This window comes from Gopherus evgoodei, chromosome 1 (genome assembly GCF_007399415.2).
Source record: "Gopherus evgoodei ecotype Sinaloan lineage chromosome 1, rGopEvg1_v1.p, whole genome shotgun sequence".
Taxonomy (NCBI): domain Eukaryota; kingdom Metazoa; phylum Chordata; order Testudines; family Testudinidae; genus Gopherus; species Gopherus evgoodei.
Window position 1 is genome coordinate 202,599,841 of NC_044322.1, and position 23,403 is coordinate 202,623,243.

The 23,403-nt window shown below is 40.7% G+C and overlaps 2 protein-coding genes across 3 annotated transcripts in view; one reads left to right on the forward strand and one right to left on the reverse strand.

Moving 5' to 3' along the window:
* Positions 1-23,403, forward strand: part of CMSS1 (cms1 ribosomal small subunit homolog) — a 383,107-nt gene that overhangs the window by 101,227 nt on the left and 258,477 nt on the right. The window lies entirely within an intron of this gene.
* Positions 1-23,403, reverse strand: part of FILIP1L (filamin A interacting protein 1 like) — a 304,322-nt gene that overhangs the window by 86,133 nt on the left and 194,786 nt on the right. For both annotated transcript variants that reach the window (XM_030583061.1, XM_030583056.1), the window contains one exon: positions 23,117-23,295. In XM_030583061.1, coding sequence (XP_030438921.1) covers positions 23,117-23,295 — 179 coding nt within the window. The remainder of the gene's footprint in view (positions 1-23,116; positions 23,296-23,403) is intronic.

The following is a 23,403-nucleotide window of genomic DNA, read 5'->3' on the forward strand; positions in this document are numbered from 1 at the left end:
TGCCAAGGTCACTGACAAAGCATGAAATAGAGCCCGGGACTCATGAGGCCCAGTTGTGCCTCTACCCATTAGACCAGAAACATCCAAGTAAGCACATCTGAGAAGATTTTTAGGATTAAAATCATGGACCTTTTATGAGAAAGCGTCCATTTTGTTTCTGATTAGTTGTGATGTGCATGAATCCCTGCTGTGCCGTTTCCTGTTAGCTTTGAGGTTTTTGTCACATAAATCCTATTAACAACCTGTTACCACAAGACCTAGGGAGAAGATTCTGGGATTTTCCTAGATTGAAAGGCCTATGATAGAAAATTGATTCAGGAGTCATTTCAGTTAATTTACTCCCCCCAATCCCTGTTGTTGTGGTGTCAGAGAAGTGGCCTGATTTACTTAAATGCAGCAGAGATAAGTGTTTAGAATTATTGTGACAGTAGGCAATAAATGTATTTCATCAGTTACAAAACATGTATAGAACATGTATAGAAATGATGACAAGAATAAAAGAATTAAGAGAACTAGAATGATTAATGTATTATTTAACAGCTGAAGTATATGAGGAAAGATAGACCAAGAGGAATAAACTGGTTAAAATATAATTTTTTTAACAGTATTGTGTATGCTAATTGTACCTCATACTCTGTACTGCCTATACTTCTGTGTACACCTTTATCTTGTGTGTTTGTCATATTAAAATCCTGGTGCATTTTGTGAATGGTAATAGAATATTCCAATGCTGATATTTTAGTTATTTATCATTATCCCCATTTAATATGTGGAGAAACTGAGGCATAAAGACGAGTGATGACTTGCAGCCACGCAGCAAGTTATTTCCTGATCCCTGTTTCCATGGCCTAATTAAAGAAGATTTTCTTACTGAATAGGAAAGTGGTGCGGCTTTCCACATTGGCATAAATTTACTTTGCAAAAGCAATTTTAGGGTCTGTGTACCCTGCAATTGGAGTTGTAATTTCTGGTTTGGGTAGATGTATGCACACTCGCATTCAGTGAGTGTGCTAAAGATATCAGTGTAGCTTTGGCACCACTGGCTAGCTGCCTGAGTACAGTCCCGTTTGAGATTATAGGTAAGCACTTCTGTGGCTTGTCTGCCACCCATGCCATTGTAGCTACACTGCTATTTTTAGCATGCTTACTTAATCAAAGTTAATGTGTTTGTCTACTTGGGCTGGAAATTAAACCTCCTGCTGCAAGGTAGACTGCCCCGTGTGTTCACCAGTATTCTGGCTCTGAGCATCCCCACCCACATTATCTATATTGCTATTAAGCATAGGAGTGATCTGCATGGAAAGGATGTACACAGCAGCCCTTATTGCAGGTTTTGGGAGTTTATACATGTCAACATATGTCTCTTGCCTGGTTACACACATTGATGATTCTTGTTGCAGAGGGCCTGTGAAGCAATCTCTTCCACTTTCAGATGACTCTGCCACAATTATGACGACTACCTTTTTTTTTTTTTTTTTTTTTTTAAACCACCTCTCCTATATTGTGGCTTTACCAGAAATAATCTTTAATGGCCCAATTTTCAAAAGAGCGCAGCACCCATTTAGGCACCTAAAATGTGGAGCCAGATTTTCCAGTGAGCTTTGCACTCAGCAGCTCCTATTGCTCCTAATAGGACCTGCTGGTGCTGAGCCCTTTTGTAAGTCTGGCCCCACTTCATTTAGTTCGTAGATGGGAGATGAGCTTTAAAATACAACCCTGGTTGTAGATGCTGAATGCTTAAAAATCTGGTGTTAAATATTTTTTTAAAGTATAGATTTTTTTAAAGGCACACCTACCCTTAGTTCTCTCACTGCACTTTTCTATTTATTGATTTAAAAAAAAAAAGTAAAACAGTTCATTATGTAGATGTTGCCACAACTTTCCACATCTCAATCCCTCAGAAGCAGGGAGGTTGGTATATTTGATGCTATCTCTTTTACTCTATGTGGTCAGGCAGGCTCTTGAATGTTAACCTCTGTGAAAATAGCATTACTTAATGCAGAACTGCAGCTTACAACAAGAAGTAGGTTTTCTGACTTTTTGGTTTCATTTGGATGGGCTCATATTACTTACGGGTGGGATATTCAAAAGTGCCTAAGCGATTCAACAGTACAAGCTCCATTGAAAACAGTGTGACTTGTGCCAAGTCACATAGGTGTTTTTGAAAATCCCATCCTACTTTTCTGTGCAGTTAGATACTGTGGCAGAGTTCTGATCTTGCTCCCGTGGGTCCTGCGCTTCTAGGCGGTTTATGCTAGCCTCAGTGGCTCACTGTGACCCTCCACATAGCCCTTCTCTCTCTAGGGCCAGGGTTACAGTCTACTGAGCCCTTTTCATCATAGGCCTGCAAGGAGGTTGGTGAGAGAACTCCCACAGTCTCTGTTCAGCCTCCTGTCCTGACAGGGGCCTTACTTCCCCTCCCAGGAGATGTTCCTATAGCGGTGGGTTGGGGGGAACCCAGGCCCGCCCTCTGCTCCGAGTTCCGGCCCAGGGACCCTAATGGTAGCAGTTGTTGGCAGCCAACCTTTCACTGCCAGAGTTGCTAAATTTCACTGGGCCACTTCCTCACAGCTCTCCTGCTTCTCCCTTCTTCACCCTTACCTTAGGGCTCCTTTAACGATAGTCTGAGAGTGTCTTCAGTAACCAGCTCTTCAGCCGCACTTCCTCACCTCTGGCTCCCTTGCTCTTCCCTATCTGACTGGAGTGAGCCCTTTTTATAGTATCAGTAGGGTCTTAATTAGAGTCAGGTGGTCACATTAACTGAATGGCCTCACCTGACTTTTTGCAGGTCAGTTAGAGTCAGATGTTCTCATTAGCCTGGAGCAGCCACTGCTCTGGTCAGTCAGGGAACAGAAAACTGTTAATCCAGTGGTCAGTATATCTGCCTTCTGCTATTCTGCTGTACCCAACTGGCCTGGGTCTATCAAAATACATTATATGCCTTCAAATAGTTTGTGTAGTTCTCCTTGAAAACCAATTCTTATGTGAAAGGAAATTCCATCCATACTGCCCCTGAATGATTTTCATCGAGTCACTATTGATGGGTTATTTGCTAACTTCAAGACTGTAAAAAGTCTGCCTGGGATCTGAGAGTTAAGGTGGGTCTCTCCTTGTTCATCATCATAAAAATAAAAGAGTCTGCTCTATTACACTTGTACAGCCTCATTGAGTTTGCACAGGTGTAGCTGACTGGAACTGAGTAAACAATTTTGTTGGTGCTCAAATCCAGCTGTGTTTCTTTTTTAGCTGTACTAATTCTGCATTAAGGCTTACAGAAATTAAAAGCACTAAAAACTTATTTTTTGTCTCTGTGTCGGCAGATATAGATGAATGCACACAATGATCAGAGTAAGGAGATGCCACAGTAAGTAGTGTTGAGTTAGGAGATGCCATTTTTATGTAGTAACCTTTCAGAGTAGAACTGCACTATCTTAGAACTAAATATTTAAAATAGGCAAGGTTTTTTCCCCTTTGTTAGAAAAATAACTATTATGATATACATCTTATTCTTTTTTAGAGTAACTATCTTTCTCTGGGTGATGCTGCAATGCAGATAACATAGCTAGTCTAAATACAAGTACTAATTTATAATGCTGATATATGTTGAGGTAGACTGTAGCTCTGTTCTGAAATCTCTGCTACAGGATTGCGTGCTTCATTTAAGAAAACCAAGATCTCTAAGGGCTTGTCTAAACTTACCGAGAGATCGAAGAGCGGCAATTGATGCATCGGTGGTCGATTTAGCAGGTCTAGTGAGGGCCTGCTAAATCAACCGCAGATCACTCTCCCATCTACTCCTGTACTCCACTGGATCAAGATGAGTAGGGAGACATTGCATAGTGTGGATCCTGCAGTAAATAGATCTAAGCTACATTGATTTGAGTTACAAACATGAAATTCAGACCAGGTTGATTCTAATGATTTGTTAAGTTTGAGAGCCTATCTGGCAGACCTGGGATGATTTGTGATTTCAAACTGAATTCATGTAAAATTTATAGGGTCACATGGTTTAGACATAAAAACTGATGAAACATGACTGTTTGGAGTTTTGTTTTCAGTTTCTTCATACCTGAAATTAAAGCAAAACTTGGAGTGGGAACCCGTGCAAATGATTACTAGAACTCTGCAAAATATTCTCCTCAACAAGTGGGACAGTGAGTGTATGATGTTTGATGCCAACAATGGCAAAGAGTGATGAAGATCCTGTTTTTCACTCTCTTTTGGAGCAAGGTCTTTCAAATGAGTCACTCTTTCTTGGGCCACATTCTTGAGGATATAAATTAGCGCAGTGTTTGCCCTTGTATGTGGAGCTGAAATAGGATATTTCAACCATCACTTGTTCCCAGGCCAGGCTGTCACATTAAAAAAAGTTCTTGAAGTATGTACAGGTGACTGTATCCAGTCTCCTTTCATTGGGGGTGAACCTTCAAAACTCTGTCAGAGTTACAGTGTTGTGTGTTAATGTGTATTCATAGATCAGGAGAAAATTTAGTTCTAATATGAAGATGATCTACACAGGCATGATGCTTCAGTAAGAAGTGTGATTGACTAGTCATTAACTCAGATTTTATGTCTGTAGCACTGTATTCCAATAGTGAGCCTTTGACAAGCATGTTTACAAGGTCCTTTTGAGTTTTCATTAAGTTTATTTAGCTTGTATTGGCTAAAGTTAGCTTACATCCCGTCTATAAGGATTTCAGAGGTTTATGGAAAACTGAAGAGAGAAAGAAGCTAAACTAACTTTATTCAGTGAGCATGTTTATCCAAATATGCCATCAAACTTCAGTTTTCTTGGTAGAACGCCAGTTAGAGATGAACTGGCTCACTCTTCCATCTGATAGAATGCAAATAAATTCAGAATTCTGCTGACAAGACTATTGAAACAAACAAAAAAGGCTTTTCAGGATTTCAGTTGTGGAGAGTTCTTCTCTGATAGTCCCCTAAATTAAATATAGGCTCAATTTTCACATGAGCGCCTCATTCTCTATCTGAGCATCTAAATAAATGACTTGTTTTTTCAGAACTACTGAGCACTCACTGACTAGAAAGGGAGTTGCAGGTGCTGTGCATTTCTGAAAATCAGGCCATTTGACTTCAAAACAAATTCACTAGTCATGAGTTTAGATTTCAGATTACTGTACATTGCTAACAGTTTTCCAGTCTCATGACATCCTAAGTATTTGTTGTATGCAAATTGAAATGGGGCAGCGGGGGCATTTGTAAGATAAGTTGGAAGAATTTTCCTATTCGTAGTGGATTTTATTCCACTATCTGGATGCTGGAATGTCTGTTTTTCCAGCCTTTAAAGAAAGGAGCAGTTAGATTTGGATGTAATGGGATTTCAGTAGGGTCGTATTCATCATTTTCGACAGCTTGAAGGGAGAGGAGACCTGGTAACTTATCACTTGTCTCTTAAGTTTTGTTGTTGTCTTTAGTGCACCTACACTAAGAACATCAGATGGGTGCACCTTTCCCAAAACCAAATAAATATTTGTGTTGCAGTAGTGCTCAGAGGCCTCCAGCTGAATCAGCACCCTGTTGTGATAGGTTCTGGGAAAACACAGAGGAAGACAGAAATAAAATATTCCTCCCTACCACATCATGCTTTTAGCCATGCTTCATAAAGGTGACTGAAGAACAAATATTTGTATCCATTGAATGTGCTAGCTTGCACCAAATTATCAAAAACTTCTTTCTAGAGGTGGCTACTCTGCAGAACATCCCTTGCAGGGCTTACATCTCTGCAAATGACTCAATTAAAGCAATGTTCTTTAGAATGCCAGCCTTAGGTCCTCATTCACAGTTCACTCATCTTTGCATAGGCAAGGTCTCATTGACTTCAGGTGGCATTTTGACTGTGTAGATATTTGGTAAGTACTTCAGGATTTGGCCCAGGAAGATGTGAATTGATACACCAAGACGAGTGTGGTATCCTGCTGGTGATCAATGCTGGGTGCGTCAGAGGAAAGTGTAAAAGCTCCATAATGCCTCTCATTGCTATTTCATGTGCAAAGATGGCTTGGCTAATGGTAGCTTAACATGTATTAAAAAGTCTTTCTGTTAATACCATTATATTTTTCTTGGAAATAAATAATTGTTTTGTTTTTCCATTAGCTTTAATTGAAGCTGCTTCTGATGTGTTCCATTAGCTCACATCTGACCTTTAAAGAAGCTGTGAACAGAAAGCAACCTGGTGCTCTGTTTTCCTGAGTGCCAATGGGAAGGTGATGTTAGAAATGCCAAACTGAACTGCCCCAGTTCTATTGAAGAATCTTGTTTTTTACTTAAAGATCCAATTCCTTATTGCTGAGCATTTGTAGGAAACTTGTTAACCAAACTGCTACAGAGCAAAGAAAGTGCTGATTCACAGTGCTCTCCATGGGACAAATCATGAAGTCCTGTCTTAGTTCTTACTAATGTAAAAGTCCTGTTTACCTCAGTGGGAGTTGGTTAAGAGTGAGGGACTGATCCTGAGAGGTGCCAAGCACCTCCTGCAAGGTGCTGGATGACCTCAACTGTTGGTTTTAGTGGTGTTTGAGCATACTCAGCACCTTACAGGGTAAGGCCTTGTGTAAAGATTTCATGATTCGGCCCAATGTGTTGCTGAATCAAAATACTGTAGCTGAGTAATTTTATCATGTTAGGTAATGGACCAAACACTGAGAGATGTTGAATAACAGCAACTCCTGTTGACTTCAGTATGAGTACAGGCGTTCTGCAGCTTTCAGGATTTGGCCCAAGATATGTATGTTCAGAGCCATCCCCATGACAGAAACAAAGTGTTACTGTTCTGAAGAGCAGTCTCACTGATGGCCTTTTATAATAACTTAACTCAACTAGACAGTCTCGAAGCTGACGCTATCAATACTCTTCTGTGTTGCACAGAATATCCTGGATACAAGAATGCAAGTACAAGCTGTCAAAGGCAATCCTGTGATCAAAGCTCATGGTGATATGCCATCTAGTCCATTACTTTTCTGGAGTCCATGAGTTCGCCCTTTTGCCAAACATAGAAGGGGAGAAGGGTGGACTGACAATAGTACTGTGTGACTGATATGAGCCTGGAAGTTAGATATGGTGTGTAATGGTACAATCAGTCTATACAAAAAATGATTTTTTTTTTTGCCTGTAACAAAGAAGGGCATTTTGAGAACCTGTTGTTTGCACTCTCCCAGTTTCTGCTGTTTGCTATTTTTATTTTCAGTCCAGCTGACTGGGTAGTTATTTGGACATTTTCAACATAGCTGTATTTCCAGCTAATTTTTTGAAAGTTTCCCTTGTGGGAATAAAAATGTGCTTTCCTTATGGAGAAATATTTTTATTTCTTTTCTATATTTGTCAGCCTATCGCACTCAAACTAGCACAGCAATTTTTCTTCTACACTTTAAAGTGAATTTTATTGTTACTGAAAGATGCTGGATAGACAACTGTGAACACTAAAGCCTTCTGTCCACAGAACTGTCACATGAGGATCAGCAGTTCAAGCTTTGACATGCCTCTCCCTCTCTCTATCTGCCCATGTCCCTCAACATGTGTTCAGGGTGAAAGGAATGGTACAGTCTCCCTGTCTTTTCATTCCTGGGCTTTGATTTTCTTAGACTGCCAACAAAGGTGTGTCAGTTTTAAACCTTGATTCTGCAAGGTACTGAGAGCCTGAGTTCCCAAGTGAGGTGGACTTTTGGAACTGTACTGAGACAGCAAACTCATTGCATGCAGGTTATTGCCTTTTATTCCCTACTGATTTCAGCTGATGACCAAAACATATAAATTAGCTTAGTAATGACTAAATTGGAGACATTACTGGCCACAAATATTTGGAGAGTACAAAGGCTCTAACTAGGATTAATGGGATGAAAGAGAGGAAAAGGAAAATTTAGGATGAATAATAGAGGAGAAAAACCTTCTACATAACTTACATGGTGAGAAACACTTGTCCAGGGGAATGAGTGAAAGAGCTTAGGACATTTGAAACAAGACTGGGCAAAGCTAGAAACTAGACAGTCTATTGTGGAGACCAATCCTGCATTGTCAGGGATGAGACCAAGTGATGTAATAGGTATTCCAGTACCAGTTCCTATTCCGTGAGCCATCCATTCCCCTAATATAGTATTTTGAAATGGAACATCCTGACCTTTTTACCTACCTACCTATTTATTTATTTTTGTAACTCCCAAGAGGCTATTTCTTCATGTACACATGTACTAAGTCTTTATGCCTTTACTTTGAAAAGATGGGACAGGCTATGGTTCAAGTATAATGCACTGCTATTTCAGCTTAGTCGCTCTGCTTGGTCTTCACACTTTCCAGTACGTTCATGTATTACCTTGTCTGAGTGTGCATCATTCTTTTGGATGTCATCCACAGTATACGTTACAGACTCAAGGAACAAAATGTTTGTGGACACATGAAAAGTTGCATTTTCATGTAAGGGGATTTTGGGGTTATTTTAAAAAGACTTGACTGTAATCTTTGTTCTTAGCAGATTTGGAGCTAATAATTCACTTTACCTTTTCCTGTTTGTGTTTATTATTTCTGTGTTTCAAACTGCTGTTTTAAGCACAGGTTACAAACATTGTGGCATTCATTTTCCTACAGAGCTTCAATCATAATCCATTAGAACATTTGTGTGTGTGGGTATATAATATACACTTCTACCCCGATGTAACGCTGTCCTCGGGAGCCAAAAAATCTTACCGCGTTATCGGTGAAACTGCATTATATCAGACTTGCTTTGATCCACCGGAGTGCGCAGCCCTGCCCCCCTGGAGCACTGCTTTACCGCATTATATCCGAATTCATGTTATATCGGGTTGCATTATATCGGGGTAGAGGTATATGTAAAAATCTCCAGTGATTTTGTAGCCAAGACATAAATAAAGTTCATATTATGTCATGGGAAACTTAATTATGAGTTTAGACTGAATGCCTGGATGACTGATGATTGGCCTGTGCTATCTATTCTCATGTCATTTTTCTCTTGTCTGCTTGTTCAGTTATAAGACTAATTATAGCACTGTGAAGTAGTTCAACATTTCTGTTACAAGGAAGAGATCTTAACTGCATTAATTTTTGTCCTTCTCAGACAGGCATATAACCTTTCCCTGGACAACATCTTATTCTGGAAAATCATGGTAATGCTTTCTCACCCTCTTCTTCTATCTCAGGAAATGAACTAGAGATTTTCTGTACATCAAACATTTTTTCAAATGCCTATTTGGAAATTTTAGTGCCACATTTTGTCACTTAGCCAGAAATGCATGGCATCGTCTTTCAGTCGCAGACCTTATTGCAGCCATCCATGCCTTAGTCACTTCAAGATTAGAATGTACTGTACATGGAACAATGCTCCCAGTTTTATTCAACGACAAAACAGAGATATTGCAGAGCTGAAGATTGTTTGGTGGTATGTTGTCCCCATGCAGAGATTTGAGTTGAAGAAAACTCAAAATTCTGAAAACCTGGAAGTGCACAAATAAGGTTGCCCTTGCAAACCTAACTCTGCTCTCTTTCAACAGTTCCTCTATATGCCCCAGTAACACGCATACCTTTACTCTGCAAGCACCAGAATTTCTGAAATGTACAAATTCTTCACTTCCTTTCACACCCCATTCACTCTCACCCACAGGATTCCATCTAACACTATTAAAGAACAAAAAAAATCCCAACCCAACCTATCCACGCTATCTGTTTCAAACATCCTCTACAATGTATCTTTGTAAGCACCACATTAATCTGCCCTTAGATCAGGAATTAGCCATTTGCACACCCTCCCCCTCCCCGATCATCCAGGAACTAGTAAAATACACGTTTTCTCAAACAACCAGTCCCAAGGCTTGCCTACCACCCATCCTCATTGCCCAACACCTCGGCAGCTGCATCACCCTGTCTCGCTCCTCCCCCTCCCCACTCAGTATAACAAAAATTGTTTTTAGGCCGGCTGCTGACTATTCTGCTGTGTTCATAGTAAACCACTCCAGAAAATAAAAATGTTGTAACAGAGACAACTTGCAGCAAGCCACGTGAGTTATTATATCTGTACTGCACAAATATGCAAAGGTTCAGACTTGAAATGTCAGTGGTGGGTTGTTCACTAGGGCAGTGGCATCAGCCCGTTCCCTCAAACCAGCAGGGGCAAATACCAGGGGGGGTAAAGATCTATTTAAGCTAAAGGACAATGTTGGCATGAGAACAAATGGCTGTAAACTAGGCATGAAGAAATTCAGCCTGAAAATTAGAAGATTTATAACCAACCGAATGGTGAGGTTCTGGAGCAGCTTCCTGATAGGAGTTGTGGGGCTTAATCAGTTTTAAAAGAGAGATTAACAAATTTAGGAGTGCAATTGTATGATGGGGTTGCTTGTGATGCTGGAGTGAGGGGGCAGGCATCAATGCCGTGGGGCTCACTTCCCATTTGTCTTGTTCCTAAAAGCTAATGCTTCAAGGTTTCAGCCAGCCACCTGCAGAGGTTAGGAAGGGATTCCCCCCTCAGCCTCTCCCTCAGAAAAAGTATTCTGTGTTTTTAAAGTATTCTGTGTTTTTAATTTTTAAACTCCCTCCTCTGAAGCATCAGGGATGGCTATGGTTGAAGATGGGACATTCAGTGGGATGGACCCAGGCTCTGTGGTGGTACCCAGCATTCTCTCTTTTAGGTGCTTGGTTGGCTAGTTCTTGCCCACATGCTCTGGGTCTGATGGCCATATTCGGGGTCGGGAAGGAATTTTCCTCCAGGTTGGCAATGATACTGGGAGGGCTTTTTTTGCCTTCCTTGGAGGTGTGGGTCACTTGCCAGGATCATCTGGGTGTACATCACTTAGTCATTTCCCTGCCTTTGCAGGAACCTCAGTCACTGCTGCACTTTAGTCCCTTCCATGCCTGTGGCACATAATAGTAAAAGTTCATGTGGGCTGTAATACTTTGGTCTAATTTTGGTTGGGGCGGGGGGGGGGCCTGGGTGGTGGTGGCGGCGTTGGCTTGTGATGGGGTAAGACTAGATGATCTGGTGGTCCATTTTGGCCTCAAACTCTGTCACTCTACACTGGCAACCTTAAAGTGACTTCACAGAAACCCTCTTGTGTTTGTTTTTTTTCTTTATTGGTGTGCCGTAATCCTTCCAGCCTGTACATCTATGTGAGCGAAGAAGTGACCATTTTCTTTGAAGCTATTCACAATTTGGGCCCCCCAAAGACTTAGTGGCATGCAGGGCCGGTGCAACCATTTAGGTGACCTAGGCAGTTGCCTGGGGCACTAGGATTTGGGAAGCGGCATTTTCTTCAACAGCGACCGCGGGGGTCAGATCTTTGGTCGCCCTGGTTGCCGCCGGCATTCAGGTGGAGAGAGCTATGGCAGGGGAGTGCAGGGAGGGCCGCCTGCAGCAAGTGCGGGGGGGGGCAGCATGCAAGGGAACTCTCCGCCCCAGCTCACCCCTGCCACGCCGCCTCCTTGAACATGCTGTCGCTGCTTCACTTCTCCCACCTCCCAGGCTTGTGGCACCTAAGCTGATTGGCGCCGTAAGCCTGGGAGGTGGGAGAAGTAAAGCAGCAACGGCGTGCTCAGGGAGGAGGTGGAGCAGGAGTGAGCTGGGGTGAGGGGGTGCCTCAGGGCAGAGGGTAGGGGGTGTGGAGCTGCCGCGGGGGGGGCACCTCAGGGCAGGGGCTCAGGGATGGGGGAGGATGCAAGGTGGAAGTTTCACTTCAGGCGCAAAACATCCTTGCGTCGGCCCTGGTGGCATGCACTACCTTACCTGACTGAGTGAGACCAATTTGGCCCTCATCACAGTGAGAGTTGGTTCTCTAGCTCTTAGCAAAACAAAAAAACAAAACCCTGCCTAGAAACTTTTTGAAAAATGGCTGTTGGGGAGCGGTGGGGGATGTTTATATCTCCACAACCAATAGCTCAAATAGACCCATATTTGGTTCATTAACCCTACCCTGCACCCTCCTGAGGTGCACACCAAATTTCAAAGGAAACCAGTTAAACGTCAATTTTAGAGGACTCAGGGTATGTCTACACTACGAAATTGGGTCGATTTTATAGAATTCAATTTTTAGAAATCGATTTTATAGAGTCGATTGTGTATCCACACTAAGCGCATTAAGTTGGCGGAGTGCATCCTCACTACTGTGGCTAGCATCGACTTATGGAGTGGTGCACTGTGGGTAGCTATCCCACAGTTCCCACAGTCTCCGTCACCCATTGGAATTCTGGGTTAAGCTCCCAGTGCCTGGTGAGACAAGCACTTTTTCACAGGTGGTTTTGGGTACATGTCGTCAGTTGCCCCTCCTTGAAAGCAATGGCAGACAATGGTTTCTCGCCTTTTTTCCTGGGTTACCCATGGAGACGCCCACTCAGCTCACCGTCACCGCTGCTGTTGTGGGCAAGTCTACTGTGGGGGCTGCTGTGATCCAAGTAGCCAATGCAATCATTGATGTTCTGTTATCAAGGGTAGTGACTCTGGGAAATGTGTGGGCCTTTTTAGATTTTAGGTGCATCATATTCCTATCCTTTGTCGCTATTGAAGAAGTCTTGCAGCCATACATTCCAGTCCGGTCGGCGCTGTAACACCCAATAGTACTTCTGTGGTTGATACACGTAACAGCCCCAGGGCTTTTGCTCTTTTGCCTTGGCCGAGGTATCTTGCCCTACCCAGACCTCCAAGCATTCAACGAAGAAGCACCTTCAGCAGCTAGCATTGCTACACAGCAGCAAACCTCAGTGCAACCAACATTCCCATTGTTATTGCTGCTTGCCATGTGCTCCATAACATCTGTGAGAGTAAGGGGGAGATGTTTATGGAAGGGTGGGAGGTTGAGGCAAATCGCCTGGCGTCTGATTTTGAGCAGCCAGACACCAGGGCAATTAGAAGAGCACAGCAAGGCGTGCTGTGCATCAGAGAGGCTTTGAAAACCAGTTTCATGACTGGCCAGGCTATGGTGTGACAGTTGTGTGTGTTTCTCCTTGATGCAAACCTGCCCCCTTTGGTGATTTTAATTTCCTGTAAGCCAACTACCTTCCCCCCTTCGAATAAAGTAACTATTGTTTTGAAACCATGCACTTTCTTTATTCATTAAAAAAAAATGAGATAACGGTCAAGGTAGCCTGGGTGGGGTGGGGGAGGAGGAAAGGACAAGGCCACATTGCTTATTGTAGCCACACTAAAAATCAAACTGTTTGAATGGCAGCCTTCTGTTGCTTGAGCCATCCTCTGGAGTGGAGTGGTTGGGTGCCCAGAGCCTCCCTTGGGCGTCCGGGTGAGGAGGCTTTGGAACATGGGGAGGAGGGTAGGCAGTTATACAGTGGATGCAGCAGGGGTCTATGCTCTTGTTGGCTTTCCTGCAGCTCCATCAGACACTTCATCATGTCTGTTTGCACTCCCAACAGATGCTTCATCATGTCCGTTTGCTTCCCCATTAGCTTCAGCATCATGTCCTGCCTCCGCTCTTTGCGTTCACTTAATTCATTCCTGGTCTCTGCCACTGAATGCCTCCATGCATTAAGCTGTGCCCTATCAGTGCGGGAGGACTGAATGAGCTTGGAAAACATGTCATCGTGAGTGTGGTTTTTTTGCCTTCTAATCTGCAAAAACCTCAGGGATGGAGATGATATGGGGAGCATAGAAACATTCTACGCTCTACGATTCTGGGGGACTGCCTGGTCACCTGTGCTGCTGAATGTTGCTGAGTTCGCCACACTGACCAAACAGGAAATGAAATTCAAAAGTTTCCAGGACTTTTCCTGTGTAGCTGGCTAGTGCATCGGAGCTCAAAGTGCTGTCCAGAGCGGTCACAATGGAGCACTCTGGGATAGCTCCAAGAGGCCAAAACTATCGATTTGCATCCGCACTATCCCAAATTTGACCCAGCAAAGTCAATTTTACTCCTCGTCAGGGAGGAGTATAGGAGTTGATTTTAAGAGCCCTTTAGGTTGATGGAACAGGGTTGGTTGTGTGGACGCAGTCATTTTTAAATCGACCTAACGCGGCTGAATTCGACCTAACCCCGTAGTACGGACCAGGCCTCAGAAATGTTGACCTTTAAGAAGCAGTATTGAGGCAACCTTAACTGTAGTGACAGCATTGCACCTCTGTAATTTAGCAGCTTAAAGTGATGTAGAATGTGAATACCTGATTGGTGAAGATAGCATCTTGCGAGAAATGCATTATACCAGTGCTCAGTGATCTGCGCTGGTTGCTGGTTCAGTTCCAGGTAGAGTGTGTGTAGTTGTTGGTGTTTTATGAAGCCCTAAACATTCTGGTGCCTGCCAACTACAAAGACCGTCTTTCTCCTTGGACAGTTACTGCTATGGTTGCAATCATTGGTTGGAGCTATCAGCAAGGCATTCTTTGTGAGGGCCACATGACTTACAAATTCACTCCCCTTCCTTGGTCTGAAACAGTCTAAACCGATTGACCTTTAGGGCGTGCAACAAGGCTTGTCTGTTTTCCCAGCCATGTAGGGAGGGTAGACTTTGGGTCTGAGGTGAAATGAGGTTTTGGTTTGTTTATTTTGTTAAGATTTTAAGTGGATGGAGGTAGTTCCTTGTATTGTGCAATGTTGTCTATGATTTTAATTGATTTCAGGATGTCTAGGACTGTAGACAAGCATCTTTTTAATTATTCAAAAATCTACATAAATAAATAGTAATATCAGTCTAATTCCTGTCTCTAACTTCATTGGCGTCAGCGAGGTACTCCAGAAATGAGCTTGGCTTACAGTCCTTGGACCTGTCTCCAAATTTGTAATAGGTAGAACATTTTAAAATAACATTGAATTAATAAATGCTTTTCTGTTGCTTTAATACTGATTATGTGTGTTTGTGTTTTGAAGAAATTGGTTTAATTATTTTAATCTAACATACAGAAAAATGAGTTCTTAATGCATATCAAAAAGCTCTTCTGCCTCTGCTTTTTTTACTTTCTTTGTTTTACTTTCACTTAAAAAAAGATAAAGTATTTATATCGTTATTTTAACCCTGCATTATGCTCAAGGAACTTTGTGAAAACCTTTGAATCATGTGGATTTTGACAAGGCTTTAGCTTCACAACATCTGTTGAAAGTTATGCTATGTAATGGTACACAGTTTTTCATATACTAGCATGAGGTAATTAATCTGGGTGCATCACTTCCCGGAACTGGTCTTTATGCCTCAATGGTATTAGTAGTAGGCCTATCCCATGGGGGTGTTGTATAGAATTACAGTGCTAAAGTTGTATTTGTGGTGGGTCTCAATCATTCACCTACAAACACTAGATACCCATGAAAAAGGTCAAATGAATAGAGATCTGGCATCCATTTCACAACTTGCAAGACATAGTCTCAGGCATATGTAATATATAACCCATTGCCAGAAAACCGAAAGGAAATGATTGCATTTGAGTACAATTCAATCTACAACAATAGTTTAGTGTGCATGAAATTAAAAACTGCTGGTTACACATGTAGAATAAATAAGTCAAAAGTGTTTACTTTAGCTGTAACATTTTATATAGACAGTGTCATGCTTCTTAGAATACTTAAGAAGATTAATTTGTTTAAAATGAAAATATGAATTGTGGCAACTGTTGTAGGATAGTGGATTCCCCACTGTAAGAGATACAGTGTGGTATTTTTATACCATATAAAGTGTCTCTTGAATATGTCAAAATTAAAGACAATAAACCTGATCTTACATTTACATATATAGTACCTTTTTGTCTAAATGGATTCCGAATGGCTTTGCAAGCTGTATTGAATAACTGTGTCAGTATAGTCTGATAGTCAATCACTTCACCTGTTACTTAAATACAGATACTAACTAATAGTGCACAATTATATAAAACATTTCTATAACTTTGCTGGAATTGAATATTGTTTCATACTGTAATGTGTGTGATACTTTGTAAAGTAATTGCCTTTATCATTTTTTAATTTAATTATAAATATGCCGTGTGTAGTTAAATGTATTTAGACAACTGGATATTTCTTCTTGGACTTCTATAGCTTATATTATCTGCTACTTAATCTAAATGTTATAAAGCATTGTGCTTTGCTGATTTTATTGCAACTCTCGTCTTCTACTATATTTGCTGACACAAGTGGTATGTTTCCACCTACAAGGAAGCAAAGGAGGTATAAGGACTGTCAGTCAGAGTGGATGTCTGTCGCATTCCTTGCTGTTTTTTCCCTTCCCTCTTTCAATATGGAAGTATGGAATGCACATCTGTGCCTTCCTGCTCTTTCCTCCCCACTACCCTCACCTTCGCAAAAGATCCACTTCATATGAGAGGAAAATGAAGAAGAAGGCTTTTTTTTAAGACTATAAGCTTTTCTAGACTAGAACGTCTTTTTCAGCCTTGTACATCCCTGAGCACATTGTAGATGTGAAGTAAAATATTGTAGCAATTGGGAATGGGAAAAAGGAGAAATGAAATATGAAGATAAGACGTAAAATGGGGAGGGAGGACGGTCAGGAGAAAAAGACGCCTATGCTGCCAAACCGTCAGTCTAATCCCAGACACTTAGGTTTTAGAGGCGCAAAGTAGCAATCCTTCTTAATGCTTAATCTTATGTTTTGCCTGCAGTGGCCTGTAAACAAGCCCCATAGCTCTTGTGCTGCGGTTGTGCAGGTGCTGCCCTTCTAAATAGTAATAACTGCAGCTGCATGTCTCATTACTGCCTTCAACATTGGGCCTGCTTCCAATCTCCATACAGACAACTTTCAGCAGAGATCTTGTGGTGGCAGAATGGACTCTACCCGGGGTGGATAAAAATCAATTATTTAAAAAAAAATTTTTTTTATTTAAATCAGATTTTTTGATAAAATGCTTTTTGAGGGGAAAAACCTATCTAAAGATAGCTTTAATTAAGATACATTATAGCTCAAAGAGATCTCATCATGGAATAGGGATTATAAATTCTAATTCTAGAGTATGAGAAGATGTATTCATGTAATGGTTAAGAAAAGTTTTGTAAATGAGTTCCAATTGTTCATGGATTAGGGACCCAATCTTATGGGGTTCCAGGGGCTTCTGTATAGATTATTTTGGTTAATCTTTCTATCTACCCAATGGGACTCAGTGCTCAGTCTACAACAGGGTTCTCAAACTCAAATCACCACGAGGGCCGCAGGAGAACTAGTACATTGGCCCAAGGGTGGCATCACTGAAACCTCGATGAGGCCCCGCCCCTTCTTTGCCTCATCCCACCCCTTTCCCACCCCCATTCCAACCCCTTCCCCAAAGTTCCCACCCCAACTGCACCCCCTCTCTTCCCCTATTCCAACCCCTTCTCCAAATCCTGGCCCTGGCCCCACCTCTTCTCCACCTCTTTCCCCCTCCCTCCTGGAAAGTCCTAAGCCTGCCAAACAGCTGTTTGGTGGTGGGAAAGCGCTGGGAGATAGGCAAAGGAGTGGGGATGCAGCGCACTGCGTGGGAGAGGAGGGGAGCTTGGGGGGTCGCAGGAAATAACTCCGGAGTAAGGGGAACTTGGCAGGCCGCAGGAAGGAACTCCAGGGGGTGGGGTAGGAGGTGGGGCATGGGAGCTTGGCAGGCCGCAGGATGTGTCCTGCGGGCTGCGTGTTTGAGACCCCTGGTCTAGAAGATACCGTCAGAGATGCTTAGTTTTGCAGTTCTCAAACTGTAGATTTGTGTCTCCAGAGATAACATGCTTGTTAACAGCAAACATGTTTTAATATAAATAAATAATATTCAGAGGTGAGAAATAACAGACCTATTGTCCCTCTGCAAATTTGGGTACACAGAGTCAATCCCTTACCTCTCTCTAAAAGTGCAAAGTTTCAAAAAGTTCAATTAATAGAATGTTGGGGGTGGAATAGATCTGGACAAGGAGAAGTCTGGAGATAAATGTGAGAAGGGAGGGACAGGCAGTAGAAACAAAAGTGAAACTGTTTGAGCAGCATATTCCAGAAGTCTTGATGTCTTTCTGAGTGTAGCCTTCATTGATTTGAGATCTACCATACCAGTCTCTCACTAGAAGGGAAAACCTATAATGGCAGCAGGCCCTAAAAGAGACCCAGTTTGGGAATAAGAACCATTGAAGAAATATATGTTTGCTGATGATGTTTTAAAGAAAGTCACACCAGTGAGTTGGTGGAAGTCACTTAAGGACTTGGATTCAGAGACTGTTGAAGTTAAGGTGACCAGATGTCCCGATTTTATAGGGACAGTCCTGATATTTGGGGCTTTTTCTTATATAGCTTCCTATTACCCCCACCCCCGTCCCGATTGACCACTTGCTGTGGTCACCCTGGTTGAAGTGATAATCTCACTTTTAACAGCAGTAGCTTCTTCTGACGGTGTGGAAAGAACATTTTCTTCCTTTGGACTAATTCATTCCAAATTGAGAAATCATTTGGGACCTGAAAAAGCAGGAAAGTTTGTTTTTCTTTTCCAGATTCTTAACAAACAGGAAAATGAAGGTGAAGACGACTGAGTTAGCTGCAGAAGCCAGTATTATAAGTTTCTCATGTTGACCTGGCTGACATAGTCAATTTAATGTTTTTTAAATATTTCATTTAACTATTTTAGTTAAAAACAATTTTAACAAAAACAAACCTGACTTTTAAAAACTTGAATCTTTAACTGAATTAAAAAAATCAATTTGCTTGTTTTATTAAAACATTATATGTTTACTGTTGAAGAAAAAAATCCAGAATACATAATGTTGTTGTTTTAGTTAAATAAAACAATTTAAATGTCTGTCTGGTGAAGTTCTCCTAATTCAGCATGGCAAGAAAATCCTCCAAATATTAGTGATTGACCTGTTGAATTGGAGATAGTTCACCTCCCAGTGACTTCATAAATATCTACTTCGATTACCTTTGGTAAATGAAATAACCAATCATTCATTTTCTGATATAGCTGTAGAACTAATCTGAAGTTTTCAAAATAAATCACTTTAAAATGTATAGTTTGTACTTTCTAAAAATGAAACCTACATCTATCTATGAGTTGTGAAGTATATGTATTAAGGTTATAACAACCAACAAGAAGGCACTTTTATGTAGAAATGCATGAATAAATCGAGTCTTCCTGACTAGTGATTTAGATCATGATTTAAATCAATTTGATTTAAACCAAATCCACCCTAACTCTACATATTCTGAAGGCGCCTGTAGAAAAAAACAGCACCCTTCCTCTGCAGGCATAAGACAATGACTTACTGTAGGATTCATGCCAATCCGTGCTTAATTCGTGCCAGGGCTTGCCGGGGCTGAGCCCCGGCATCTTTAGGCTTGGCAGTTCATAGCCCCAGTGCCTCTGGGCTTACCGCATCAGTTATGAAAGTAAAAAACGCTTGAGCCCGGGCACCGAATTGCTTTAGTGCCGGTACCTCTTTCATGACAAATGCCAATTCATTCCTATTTGGCCAGGGCACATACAGGTTATATTTTGTGCTTATATGTGGGAAAGACATTTTCAGTTATTATCCATTGTCCCCACCCTGTTGCCCAGTGGCCCCTATAGTCGTCACAAAACTCTGCTTGTGTTTTTGGCTGGTAAGAATTGCAAAGAGCAATGTGTTATACAGTGGGCTCTGTTTTAAAAAATAAGGAAACAAAGAACAGCATTTACTCCAGGGTCTACAACCTTTCAGAAGTGGTGTGCCAAGTCTTCATTTATTCACTCTAATTTAAGGTTTTGCATGCCAGTAATACATTTTAACATTTTAGACGGTCTCTTTCTATAAGTCTATAATATATAACTAAACTATTGTTGTATGTAAAGTAAATAAGGTTTTAAAAATGTTTAATATGATTCATTTAAAATTAAATTAAAATGCAGAGCCCCCCCGCAGACCAGTGGCCAGGACGCAGGCAGTGTGAGTGCCACTGAAAATCAGCTCGCGTGCCACCTTTGGCACACGAGCCATAGGTTGCCTAACCCTGATTTACTCATTGCAATAGTTAAATTTATTGCAGCATTTGCAATAATTCCTGTTCCTTTATTAATTTTATTATGTTTTTGATAAGTAAAATAAGTTTAATATAAAATTGGCACATGTGACTGTGAATGAATAAAGGCAATGAAAGTATTAATTTTTCCTCCTGCCACTAACAAACTAGCAGCAGTTAAAAAAAAAACAAAAAGCAAAACAATCCTGGAAAAATAAATTCATTGTGTGTCTACAGATACTTACAGTTAATCCCAGAAAGGGGATGTTAACCATCAAGATGCAATTTGGAAACCATTTTGTATTTCTTAATGAGAGAAGGCCATGGAGTGGCTGTCATAGGATGGCAACAAGAAAGGAGATTTTAAAAATAACAGCAAAAAATTAAAGATTTTAGCAGCCAATCTCTCGTTGAAAGTCCATCCAACATGGGTTTCCACATCTAGAGAGCTAGCGTTAGTCTTCTTGCAAGCCTAAACTTCTGATGGTGGCAATTTACAAATAGTCTTGTTGCCATCCCATGAAATCAGTCAAACTACTCCTATGATGATTAAAGTTAAACATATGCTTAAGTGCTTTGTTGGCTCAGGGCCAGCGTGCTCAGCATTTTGCAAGATCAAACCATAAGCTCTGTTTGCTTGCAAAAGAAAAGCAATGTCTGAGGAAACTACCTCAGTGGAAAGATGGAGCCTGTTTTTGTTTTTTTTAATAATTTTTTGATAAATAAGTGTTTCATCACCAAGAATGTCACTGAAAACTCATCATTTCAGCTCTTGGCTCTTGTGCACCTTGAAATAGGAGACAGTTGCTTTCTGTTGAGATTGGAAGATGATAAAAGGCACACAGTGATAAATCAGAGCTGCAGCTGACTGATAGTTCCTCTAGTCTCACAACCATTTCAGTGACAATTTCTAGTGCTCCAGCATAATTGGAGTCTGTTCTAAAAGATCCAAGTATTATTTTGGATGTATAATCCCGTATTATTCATAATCCCATTTGGCTTTCATGCACGCTACCCTTCCAAAATTAAACCTTCTTCCTGTAGTTTAATTATTTCATGAGACAAAGTTAGTGAAACAAAAGTTCTGGATTTTTCTTTGAAATGGAAATAATAATATTAGAAATGTTACATAACTTTCCACGTTTAAAGGCGAAGGCTGCCTCTTACCTATGTGGAAAATTTGTTAAACTGCATTGATGAATAACTGGCTGCTTTTTGAAAAACAGAATAAAAAATAAAGCCCAAAATCACTGGCATTGCTTTTCATGTGAAGCTTTTCACATAACTCTGCTTGTTCATAAGCCAAATGCAAAATTCGGGAAATCAGAATATTGGTAATTGGTAATGTTTTGAAGTGGAGTTTTGAAAAAATGTTGTGTGTGTGTGTGCGTGTGTGTGTTTCAAACATCAAGCTGTAGAACATAACATTAAGGGAGCTTCGCCTTAATTTATTTGAGATTTCCCCCCCTACTATGGCAAGCAATTGCTTAGAGATCTTGATGGCAACATCACTTGGCAAACATTTTGGACTGTGCTCAACATTTGACATCACACTCCTTTAGAGTTTTCCACATAAAATGAGTTCTCCAAAGAAAACAAAGAAATAGGGATTTAATCTGAAATCTAGTAATATATCCTCTAATGTGTTATTAGTCACCTCAATAATTCCCTCCTCCTCCCTTGACAGATATTACTAAATGCTACAGATAATAGTAGTAAACCTTTTACAGTCTTTTTATTATTATTATTATTTATTATTCCTAAAGGTTCTTAATCCTACATTTATTCCCCCCCCCTTTTTTTTTAACAAGGATTGTGTAGTTTAGCTTGCTGTCTGTGCACACTTCCACTGATTTGGGTATAGCTGATGACAGTTTGTTTCATTTAGTATCTTGGGTTATTGTGCCCAGGCCCTTGGAAGTGAATTTCTCTTGATTTTTGAGAGAGGTGTGCGTGTTTGGGAAGAAGGGTGTAGACCAAAACATTGTACGTTTTGTGTGTTGGCTCTTGATATATCAACATTTTACAATATGTTGGTTGGAGAGAAAGCCCACTGTGTGTCTCTTGGGGACCTTGTTCTTTCTTCTTTGCCTCCTGTGTCCATGTCCCTCTACATCTGTTTATATTTATCTATGAATAATATAATTTTTCTTCTATTATGTGTATAGCATTTATTTGTAACCGCAGTTCCATACATATGGCTTTGTCCTTGGTAAAAAGCCTGGATGCTGTCTGTGATAGACCTGAACGAGAGAGGTGCAGCAGCAGGAAGGGTGAAAGTAGTGAACGGTGCCAAAATACATGCAACATGATGTTATACAGGCGAAGCAGAGGAAGAATTATCTATGCATCATGTGAGTTTAGAATAGGCTTGACGTTCTCACACCCAAACATTTCCATCTGGAAGCTGTTCCTAAGCAAAAGGAAATAGAGACGATATTCTCATATATTCTGGAGTAGCTGTCCAGGGAATAGGATACGTTACACAATTATTTTTTCATGTATCTTTTGGGGATATGTTCGGGTTAATTTCTGTTTCAAAGAGGCGAGACATTTTAAAAGTTATTTTTTAAAGACAGTAAATGACATCAAACTCTTTTAATCCTTCCTTTGTGAGAGTCAAGGCAAAATCTTCATACTGTGCTTATGCAGGATGTTTGTGGCAATTCAGGGTTGCATTTTAGAAAGAAAGTTTTGTTTTGATACCATTGCAGGTCTGAAAGTGTTTAAGGGCTTTCTCCTAATTTTCAAAGCTCTTAATAATTTCCTCTCTGCCTTTTTCAACCTGTCTCTGTTCCTTTCAGTCTGTCCATATCTCTTCTGGATACTTCCTTTGTCTCCTTCCCCTACTCCAGACTGCATGCCTGCTTTCAAATTCATACTATTCCTGACACTGAACTCCTTCAAAAAACTTTGAAAGATGCACCAGTTCTATGCTGCATATAGCTTATAATGTGCTCACGCTTTTCTGTGATTTGTAGTATAATGGCCTTGTTATAATATTAAACTGTAAGTTGCTTGGGATGAGAATCTGTTAACTTATTGGCACACTTCACCTGCTGTACAGAGTTGTGTACACTGGTGGTTTGTATATACATTATTTTCAAAGCATTTTGGTTTGGAGATATTTTCTGATCTAGACTTAATGCAGAACAAGAAAGTAGAAAGCTACTTAGAAGTAATTTTCGAATTAAGTAACATTTTGTTATCAAATGTAAAGCAACCTTACCTTTCTCGTTCTTGTTCCAGTAAATTTGTAAATTCATCACTTTTTTCCATATACTCTATATGCTTCCTTTTCTCATCCTCTAGCTCATACAGAGTCTGTCTGTGTGATTTTTCTGCTATTAAAAGCTGCTCCAGCATACGTTTGTGAGTTTCTTTCTGTTTCTTAACAAGTTTGTCAATCTGCAAAAGAAACAAAAACTCTTGCAGTGCTGTAAAATTTTTACTTGCTTTATTTGTTCACCCCAAATTATGCTAAATTCTTGCTTAGTCATCAATATTATCTTTAGA